We start from the raw sequence: 11513 nt of genomic DNA on the forward strand, positions 1-11513 counted from the left end.
CAAACAAATCATTCAGTTTGATTGTTTAGCAAGATTATTTATTTTCCATAAACTAACTTGGTACTGTGACATTAGCACTGGTTGGTTCACAGTCAGCAATTCAAATGCTTCTGAACTAAATAAGGTTTTGATGAAGGGATAAATCCTAATTTTGACTTTTATGGACTAGAAATTAGATTTTAAGGATTGTTTTTAATTTTTGACCATTTTATGTTCACATGGTCAAAAATTAAAAACAATCTTTAATAAAACTGATAAGTCATTCCCTTAAATTAGATGATATTCAGCTACACTGCAATTCAGTGCTTGCTTTTTTTTTGTCTTGTTTTTTCTTTGTCCTTGGATCAAATTATCTTTGCTTTTACTTTCAAAGAAATTGCAAGACACACAGTCATTACTGAGTTCAAATCATATACAAATAACTCATATCAAATATTATCCATATGATTTCTATGTGTCTATGGTAACTTTCATCTTTAATCATACATGTCCATCTTTAGTCACAAAGCATATACTGTAAACTTACAAATTTTCGCAATGTACCAATTTTGGCTATTTTCACGGTGATAAAAAAAATGCAAAATATAGTACCTATGAAACTGATTTGTATCACTAAATAACAGTAATCATTTTCGTAACCTTGAAAATTCATACCAGTGACTATGTTCAGTTGATAAAATTGGCGTAAATTAGCAACTGTGAAATATAATACTATATCTAACATAACCAAACCTGGATGTTCCTTGAGATAAGCTTCTATCAGGTTGTTTACAATGTGGTTCTTATTGATTCTCTTTACCTTCATTCTACACTAAAATGGAATTTAAAACTAATATCAGCTTTAAAAATTTAAAGTAATAAATACTGACTGTATCATAAACATGACATAAACAGTTTAACTTGTTTTTGGTGAAGATTCACTTTTGTTTCTTTTGTAAGCAAGACAAAATCTAGAAGAAAAAATCATTACAGATATTTTCTTTTGTTATGAAATACATGTCTATAAACAAAGTGTTAATTACGAAAATATGTAGTAGTTAAATTAAATTGGTATCCTGAAGTGCAAGAGTTTACAGCAATTGTGTGTTGCAATGCATTAAAGGCTTACAGACTTTTAAATGAATTTCTATAGATAACAATTTCTTCCATGAGTGACAGCAATTCTTTCTTTTCACTAGTGAAGAGCAGAAGAAAGTCTTGTTTTTTTTTTAAAGACATGTTGATAAAACATGACTCATGTCACCATTATTTTCTAGTAAGACTCACAGTAGGACATTCATTAGACTTCTTCATCCAGTCAGAGTAACATCCAGCACAATAGGAATGCATACAGGGCTGTAAGCTGTAATGATATATACATATACTATATATGGTGTAACAGTTTTCTTTGTTCATTGGTTTTGATGATCATGTGATGCAAAAAGGATATTCCACGTACATGAAGCCTTGTTTCTATTTTCAAATATATTGACCCTATGTTTTATTTATATACATATGATTGCTACTTCTATATCAAAATCTGCATGATCTGAATACAAAATGTTCTATTCCGTAATTACTCTCAGCCAATCACTGCAGTGGCGCTGCAGACAAAGCAGCCAAAAAGAAAATACACAGTGTTCTACAATTTTTCAGAAATTGAGGTTTCCTCTGGAAAAATCTGTATAAAATCAACTTTCCCACAGTCAATGACTGCTTTCCTAAACAATCCTTACAGCATATGAAGTTTTCAACTTGCCACGGGAAAGTGTAACTAAGTACCTAACTTTCCCTGACCCAAACTTCACTTGCCCCAGGTAACGGGAAATAGGAATCCTAGAACATGAAATACATCATCTACATATGTAATATATGAATTGAGGACTTTTACTCAGTCAATACATTATATATGGACTTTATAGATTATATTGACTTTGTTAAAAGTCCATATTTGATAAATATTACAGTAGGAATGCATGCAGGGGTGAAAATGTAAATAACGAGTAAAGTGGTTTGTCATCTCGAATTACTTTATCATTGTAACATAATTCATAGCCTCTTTACAGCTAACCTTCAACAGCTGACATCATTCGTAAGATAATTTATTTTTTCTTTGTCTTTTGCCCCTTTTCATCTATTACATAAATACACATGTAGCGCAATGAAATGTACAGAGCTAATTATTTAGCAAAGAGAAAGTAAAGAATTGTAAACACAATTTAAAACAAGTATACTTACCTTATACAGTTATACAAGAGCTCCTGACAAATACTACACAATAATGTTTCTTCTATTTCATCAACAGCAGTTGTAGCTACAGGCTTGGTCCCTCCCTCACTCTTTAATTTTGACAGTTCCTCCTGACTTATCTCCTCTTTGCTTTTTTCACTGTTGTCACCAGATGGCTCTTCTGTCTTGTCTTTAGACTCTTCATTGGCTGATTTTGAGTCATCTGATAATTTTGCTATCTTGGCCTTGGGCTCAGTATTGTCATTCTCCTAGAGTGGAAAAGTATATACTAAGAATACTCTAATGGCAGTTATGATCCTGATATAGTAATAAGAGTTTTTCCATGGAAGACCATGGCAATGATTGGCACATACAAAAATTTGTTTCCAAAAACTTTCATCCTTTAGAGACCTCAAACTCATCTTATCTAATGTTCTCTGAATGTGAGTTTGGAAGTTACTGAACAAACTTACACAGGAAACACTAACAATTTCAAAATAAATAAAAGAACATCATTCCAATGTTCCCTGCATGAAAAAAGTGTGTAAACTTTAAATTCACTAAAGTCCCAGGGGCATTACTTCTGCAAAAATCATTCAACCATAACAATAGCCAAACTTAATGTTATTTCTTATAGTTAGACTACATACAAAATATAACATCAATTGGTAAAAGCACTACACAAAAAGTGTGGAAAAGTGTAAATTCACGTAAAAACAAACTTATTTGGTATGAGCATTACAAAAAAAGTGTGGAAAACACAGACAGATGGACAGCCGGATGCCTGGCGTTTCCATGTCCAAGCGACAAGTGGTGGAAACAATAACTCTATGATCTGTTCATGTTTTAGCAAATTAATTAAGGAAGTTTATACAAATATTCTCGGTCATCCATTTTTGATACCAAAAAAAATCTGGTTCTCTTCAACATAAAAATGAGTTTAACTTTACATTAAACCAAACATGTTGTTGGAATAAAATTTACTCTGTACCACCAATTCATAAGATCTGTTTTCTACATGTAACAATCTATGTTAAACACAAGAATTACGCCTTCTTAAGTAATACTAGTAAATTAGTTCACATGACACAGACATAAATGTAAAATCTATAAATAGAAATTATAATTTTACACAGCATTTACTGGCAGTAATCATAAGTATTCCTAAGTGTTGAAGTAATCATTGTTTATTGGTCTGATGTATTTTAGTTTCACTTACCTTTGATCTTTTCCGTCCAAGATCTTCACCTTCATCAGTTTCATCTACGACATTGTTATCACTATCTGTATAGACAATCACAGTACGAAATATTTAATAAGATATTTGAACTCCTTCATTATAGCATAGATCAACCTTAAGTGAATAAATACATTTATCCCATACATATTTTGTTTTTATATGTAAGCATTATTGTCATAATTATTGACTTTAGTTTCTACTTTTATAATGATGTATGCAAGTGCTTAGTTAATCATCGTACCTCAATACAAAATTTCAATTTATGTAAATGTACATTCCATCTTAGCAGATTACACTGGTCAGTGGATAACTAAGGCATAAGTCAGCCACTTACCAATGCATTTCCTTAGCAGTACCTGTACATTTCAGGTAAACCTACCTATTAAAGTGGCATCCATTATATTAGCCCCTGTGTCATACTCCTGAGTCTGTTCCATCTCTGAGGAATCTTCCTTAGCCAATTCCTCCATACTCTGGTATACAAATCCAATATCTATAGAACAATTATAATGGATGATAAGAATTCCTACCATGTCTTGTAAGGAGTCTACTGGTTTTAAAATATAATCAAACAGTATTTTGGTGTCCAGCATTACTGAAACTAACAGACAATGTATAACACATTGTGTTAACAGACTGGGTAAGAAATCTAAGAAAACGTACCAGCATTACAACTGATACTGGGCAAATGAGACTGATTGTGATTTAACCATCCTATAGCATATTCCTTCTCTTCAGGATAAGAACATCCATTCAAATAGTCAAACACATTGAACTACGTTTTTGATGTACCACATTCAAGTGACAATCAATATAAAGGCATGTCAACATAATCATGACATATTATTATCAGAACTAATCAGACAAAATCTATCTCCTATATACTAAGTGCTTGGCAAAGAAGCAGTGACTTCCAGTTTTAAAATCACTGGTATAGCTGTGTTGGGAATCAAACATGGAATCCCACACACTTGAGGCCAGAACACTCCCACAGAACCATCAATGTGGTCTAGACAGTCAGGCAATTAGACAGATATAAGATAAATCATAAGGGGATTGCAGTACAGCAATGATATAGGGTAGGCATATACATTGCCTAAAGAAGCAAGCACCAAGAGATTCAATATTTGTGAACCCTCAATTTTTACTTTACAAGCAGTGGCAGCTCCAGCTATATCATTTTAAGATAAAGTGGGTCCATTTCAGAATATGTATAAAGCCCGGAATTATAACAGTTCTCAACAGATGGTGGGAACATTTTACACAGAACCTGTGCAACAGGGTTTGTAAGTGTCATTCTATTTCATAAAGCAGGAAAAATTAAAGGTATGCATGGAAAATGACTGTATATTTTCAATGATAAAAATTAATTCCTATCCATTTTTGTTTATTGATGCCTATGAATGCAAATTTCTGATTTACTTGCTGCAGGACTTTCATTTTAAGGTTGTTTCTGCTGACTACCGTATGTATTCTGGTAAGGATGATAGCTATAATTGGGGACCATCTCAAAATGCTGTTGTGCTCACATTGTGCTTGCTATTATGCATATTTAACAATATCTCAGAAAATAAATGTTCATCTATCTGAGTTTGTTTTATTCATTATAATGCCCTGTAAAATTTTGGATAATTGTCAATACTACAAGAAGATGCAATATTATTTGGCATAAAATTTGATGTCAATTGGTGGGAAACTTCAATCAGTAGTACTGTTTTTAAATAATTATGCAAACTATAGTAGATTGTATTTAATCATAGAAAATAAACTCACTTTTTTCTTCCTCTCCCTTTTTATATACAACATGGAATTCATCACCATGTTTCAGTTCCTTTTTCTGTAAAATCATGAAATCTGTATCAGAAAATATACAATGTATATTCATCTAAACAAAATAAACCACTTTTATGCCTCATTTTCTACAAAAGTTTCTTTGTATCAAGTCCCATAACTCTGTAATTAATTAAGTAAAAATAAGAAGCTTCTTTTGAAGACAGCACAAACATCAAAATATCAGTATATATAAACAGTATTTTCAAGTTATTGCATTAAATGTGGATACACAAAAGGGCAGGCAAAGTTTAACCATACTGAAACAACGATTAAAAGACAGATGAAAAAGTGGTACCATTCACTTTATAATATTTTTTTGTGTAACCTTAATGCATATATGGTCATACAGGAGGATTCAATAATGAGTTGGAATTATTAGCCTAACCACAAGACTGAGACTGCTAAGTTCAAGGCCTGGCTGGCTTAAAGTCGGGAAAAATTAACAATTATATACATGTACATGTAGTAGTTACCACATGTATAAATAAAAATCCAAGGTTCACCTCTGATTAAACTTTTCACTGAGTTTATAAACCTGTAATTAAATTCCAGAACTTATACCATGTATGTACATGTATTAATACATGTATGTTTAAGATACAATGTAATTACAAAATGTACCTTGTACTAGATAAACAATCAAACATAAATAAGACTTACATTGCCTTTTGTTATCTTTAATTTCAAATTCAGCAGTGTTCCATTAGTACTAGAAAAAAAACATAAAGTTGCACTCATTGTTAATAGACAAATCCCCACCCAAACAGGAAGTTGATGTGGGACAGCAACCAAAATAGCTTACAACGTATGACACATCTAAAATGTATGACACACCTACAATGTATGACACATGTACAATGTATATAAAGTCACACACAAAATTTGAAATTCATTCATTCATTTGGGGAAATGAGATAATTGCAACAAAATGTGGACGCAATGATGGATAGACAAGGTGATTCCAAAATACAAACCACTCCTTGAGTGGAAGTATATTTGTGATAATTACTTCCTTTATTAGCATAAATATACAAACAAAAGTGCTTTGACCAGTTGTGTCCTCTGTCAACAAAATCATTTGTTCTATTCCACTCAAGTTACTATCATCTTTCGCAAGAGCAGTTTTTCACAAGTTTAGTGGAGTTCAAGTGGCTCATTTACTTTTGTTACATTGTATGTATTATTCTGGTTATTTTATGTTCTTTGTTGTGTTTGGCTGTTTTTCATATCTGGTCTTTGTCACTAAAACACATTTTGTTTATCTGCAATTGTATCTGCTACTTGCTCACTTACAAATTCTGAAATGTTATTTTAAAATACTCCTTTTAACCAATATTTTTATGGCAGTTGTCACTGTATTTGAGCAACAGAAAGTACATGTAGATGAATGACTAATAATTAACACACACACAGCATGAGATACAAGGTTAGAACATCTAACTAAACTGATATATAATACCAGTAGATAAGTAAATTCATATGTACATGTATACTGTACAAATTATTGTTTGTTTATCTAATATCAACAACCCTCACTTTTTGTATTATAGTTACATCTGTACATTGTAGCTTTATCTTATATTGTACCTGGAATCACACAGCCAGACTTTTCCCTCTTCATCTCTCTGAACACAGCAATGTCGACTAGATACAAGCTTATTCTCAGGAAAAGGTAGGTCACAATCTAGAAGATAACATTCAAATGGATATGAACACAATACTTCTACAGGACAACTGTACTTACATTGGGTGGGGAAAGTGTGGCAGGACAATCTACCTGTGATGTAGTACATTGACTCATTGGGTGGGGAAAGTGTGGCAGGACAATCTACTTGTGATGTAGTACATTGACTCATTGGGTGGGGAAAGTGTGGCAGGATGATCTACCTGTGATGTAGTACATTGACTCACTGGGTGGGGAAAGTGTGGCAGGACGATCTACCCGTGATGTAATACATTGAAACCTGTTGTAGTGGAGTCCGAGTTGCTCATTTACTTTTCTTACTTTGTATGTATGATTTTAGTTACTTTGTGTTCTTTGTTGTGTATGTTTGTTTTCCATGTCTGGTCTTTGTCCCTGGATTATATTCTTTTGATTACTGCTATAACCTTGGTTCCCTTGATTACTCTTTAAAATGTACATTGCATCATTGGGTGGGGAAAGTGTGGCAGGACAATCTACCTGTGATGTAATACATTGACTCATTGGGTGGGGAAAGTGTGGCAGGGCGATCTACCTGTGATGTAGTACATTGACTCATTGGGTGGGGAAAGTGTGGCAGGATGATCTACCTGTGATGTAGTACATCAATTGATCAGGTGGGGAAAGTGTAGCAGGACAATCTACCTGTGATGTAATACATTGAAACCTGTCTAAACTAAACAACAAATGGACTGTAGGTTTTGTTCTGTTTAGACAGGTGTTTTTCAATGTCACTTACAATCAGAAATGAGAAATACAAATTAAGCTTTACGGTTATTTATGAATTATGGCCGTTGGAAGGATCAAAGTTAAAATATCAATAAAAGCATATTATAATACCAAAAAATCATCTATTTATACAAGGATGATGGGTTAAGTCATTGGTTAAACAATTTAATGTTTACTTTTCCTGAAAAACAAGTCAATACTTGTCTTGACGTTTGACCAGTTGTGTCCTCTGTGGACATTTGTTCTATTCCACTCAACTTACTTCTTCCAGCTTTTTACAAGTTTAGTGGAGTTCAAGTGTCTCATTTTTGTTACATTGTATGTATTATTCTGGTTATTTTATGTTCTTTGTTGTGTTTGTCTGTTTTCCATGTCTGGTCTTTGTCACTAGAACACATTCTTTTGTTTTCCGCTAGAATCTTGGTTCTCTTGATTACTCTTTCAAAGTTATTGAAAAATACTGTATACAAATGTAGCAAGAACGAATGGATTTTTAACAAAAGGACACTTTGCAGTGCTTATAAAACTTACATATTTAGGTTAGGAAAAGTGAAAATAATACCTTACACTTTAGCAGAGCAGCATCACTTCAACAGGGTTTTAGCTAGGATTTTGAGGGCTTTAGTCAGTTTTGCGTAAAGCAGGAACGACACATTATATAAGATAAATAGTTACTATTAGAAAAATAGATTTTCACATCATGACAAAGCTTTGATGCATTCAGTCTAAAAGCTGCTACTATTATGGTATAAAGGAAGAAGAAAACAGAATCATAAAATAAATATTCATCGTTTATTAATACTTCCCAACTGTCCAGTATTGCGTTAAAATTTACTGAAATCCATTAGATGACCAGACACACATTGAGAGACATTGTATTTATAATGTATGCATTTAAATTTCTTAAAATAGATAGCTATATATGTGTAAGGTTCATGAAGGGTTTGTTTTTATTCGGGTCTAAATATTGGTTGGCATCCATTAACTATCGCTATCGTTTAACACGACTAATCATTAAAATAAGGATATCTATAAGTTATATTTTAAACGTACTTAAAATCAGAAATGTCTAAAGTAAACTCATAGCTTGATTGAAGATTGAAAATGACAGGCTGAAGCAGAGTGAAAATCCTGGGATAATCTTTGGTGTACCTAATGATCCAGAGATTGATAAATTGTTGTTATTTTAAAGGATTATTAATGATGCACATGTTGGGGACGTCCGGTTAACAACAACAGAATGTATTTCACACCTGGTTGACCAGGTAATTACCAAGCGTGGGGTCATAAACTTGTCAGAGTGTAAGACCAGGTGAAATTATGTAACTTTCGATTGACAGTTTTTAACAACATTTATATTTAAGGTGACGAAAATTTCTCTGAGATACTTTTTGAATTCAATGGAATTTTTTAAATACACTTTTCAAATTTTAAGTGACGAAAAATGATCTAAAACACTTTCGTCCTTTATGAAATCATTTTGTAAATGGCAAAAATGACAAGCGCTAGCTAAATCACTGCTTCAGCAAATCAGCATTGACAGATTTTTAAATATTTTTGCAATTCTAGGGAGTGTATATTTATAAATTAAATAATTTAATAGTGAGCGCAGCGAAGCGGTGTGAGCTCTACCGTTATTACATGTACTTTCTAAATTTCCCTTAAGGTTCCCCATATACTAACAAAAAAAAAAGTCATGTCCCCGAAGTAACAAAAAGTGACTGTCCTTAAGGAGAAAATTTATCATTTCATTCAATCAAACAAATAAAAAAAATAAAGGTTAAGATCACATTTCAGTAAAAATAAATTCATCTTTTCTGATAGTTTTCAAGTCTGTTTCTAATTTGTTTCACTTATTTAAAGAAGTCAATGTTATGTTTATAAAAACTTTGGGAAAAACGTGGATGTACGTACGTGTATCTCCACTGTTCCACTGTGGCTGTTGTCAAGAACCTAACCCGCCTTGGAAAAAAATACAACTCTGATTATACTATCAAAATTGATGCATAGCTTTTCTAAGATAGGAAAGGCAAACATTTTCTTGTTTGGAATTTGCAGTTGTCGTCTGAATTTTGTTTACGTCACATGGTATGTGTAAAATATTCCCACCATCCGTGGAGGACTGTTATATTTCTGGTATCTGTACAGTTTGATCTGACAGGCCAAAACTGAAGAAATGGATGTTGCTAGAGATGCCCTTAAGGGACGAAAAATGTAAAGTATTGCGAAGTGCTATAAAGTTATTGACCATTTTGAGAGCAAGGGCAAAGGGGGATATGGGGTTGAAATTTTTTGGGGAAAAAATTGTTCAAGTAATTCATTTATTTAATAAAAAATCCTCCATTAATTAACATGACAGATTTTCAAATAGAAATATTGATTTAGATTGCTGCTTGTATATAAATAAAACTATAGCACTTGCGAAGCAAATATTTTCATCTGGGTTGACCCCCCCTCTTTGTAATGTCCTTTATTATTTTTACGAGTCTCGCACAGACGGTACATGTATGGTAAAGCTCACAATGCTCGCTGATTTAGGCAATGCCTACCCCATATTATTCTCTAGCCTTAGTTATAGGAGTAATATTTAAACTGAATCAGCTTATCAGTGGGTAGTCTCTTGTTTGGTCCTTAGTGGTGACGATATGATTTTGTGAGTCAAATCATGTTCCAGAGTGCTGAAGTGAACTGTGTGGTTTTCCTGTCAAAATCATGATGTACCTTTCGCCCTGCCAATAACAAAAGAGTCCCTTATCAAAGGTAATGGGTCGCTTTCAAAGTCAGTTAGGCTGACAAGCTGGCCCCATGCTTCTGTGTCTGTCATTGCTACTTAAAAAAGGATTTAACTATGACATTTGTGTCGAGTAGGCAATAATTTAACCGGAAGCAAAACAATCATAAGTAAACACAAAACGATGACGGATATCAGTTCTCTCCGAATTTACTCCATAAATGTGAAGGGGGGATCAAGATATTAAAAGAATCTAATATATGTGTGTTTAATCTTAATTTGTGATTGAATGATGTCATTTTCATTAATAATATTATAGATTCCCTCTCTGTACCTATTTTCTGTGGAAATCAATTGCAATGTACAAGAACTGATAAGATTGATATATCATAACCAAGCATTATTTTAATATTCTTGCAGCCCTTTAAAATATATTTTGTTTCAAATAGACCTGCCTGAATCGCACTAAGATACACATTCACATGATTAAACTATAACTGCCAGGAACCCTTTTCCATGAATTTCTTGGCATGTCAAAGTTACAGTACCATTTTATTTTGATTTCGCTGAAGATGTATTTTGACTGATTTGGTAAGAATGTTCTCTTAGATAAGTCATGTTATTTGTATATGAATGGTCTTACATAAATGCTAAATCAGGGGGCGGATCAAGACACTTTTAAAAGGAGGTGAAGTAATATATATTTTCTAATACAATTTGGAATAAAACTATTCAACAGATTTAAAAATTATGAATTTATTTGGAGCCACGCTTCATTATTAAAGTCTATAACATAGATCTTAACAAGGATAAATGGATTTTTCCTCACTAGGCATGTCCTACTTAACTATTTGCATAGTATAATTTCACCAATTGTTTTGAAAAAAATTACATTTTGACTTGTATTGTGTCGTATCGAAACCTCAGTCAAATGTTTCGTATCGTATCGTGACCAAAAGTATCGCGATTATATTAATATTGGCAATGCAATGAATCGTTCCAGCCATAATTCCGCCGGAGTTCCTCAATGTCAAAGAAAAGCCCTTAATTACTTTATTTCAATCGAAAAT

At 32.7% G+C, this 11513-nt stretch overlaps 1 protein-coding gene across 2 annotated transcripts in view; it reads right to left on the minus strand.

Moving 5' to 3' along the window:
• The window catches only part of LOC148608563 (E3 ubiquitin-protein ligase CHFR-like), a 31897-nt gene extending 21298 nt beyond the window's left edge, over positions 1–10599 (minus strand). The window contains exons 1-9 of one of the 2 annotated variants that reach the window (XM_088545710.1): positions 10434–10599; positions 6869–6965; positions 5942–5990; positions 5222–5285; positions 3828–3941; positions 3428–3492; positions 2218–2477; positions 1267–1342; positions 733–811 (exon numbers count right to left, since the gene is read on the minus strand). In XM_088545710.1, the coding sequence (XP_088401836.1) occupies positions 733–811; positions 1267–1342; positions 2218–2477; positions 3428–3492; positions 3828–3941; positions 5222–5285; positions 5942–5990; positions 6869–6965; positions 10434–10536 (907 nt within the window). In that variant the 5' untranslated portion in view covers positions 10537–10599. The other variant, XM_088545711.1, reaches the window with a different exon arrangement.
• Positions 10600–11513: the final 914 nt, after the last annotated feature.

Source organism: Perna viridis, chromosome 9, assembly GCF_037379345.1.
Source record: "Perna viridis isolate PV_CMFRI_1.1 ecotype Kerala chromosome 9, ASM3737934v1, whole genome shotgun sequence".
NCBI lineage: Eukaryota > Metazoa > Mollusca > Bivalvia > Mytilida > Mytilidae > Perna > Perna viridis.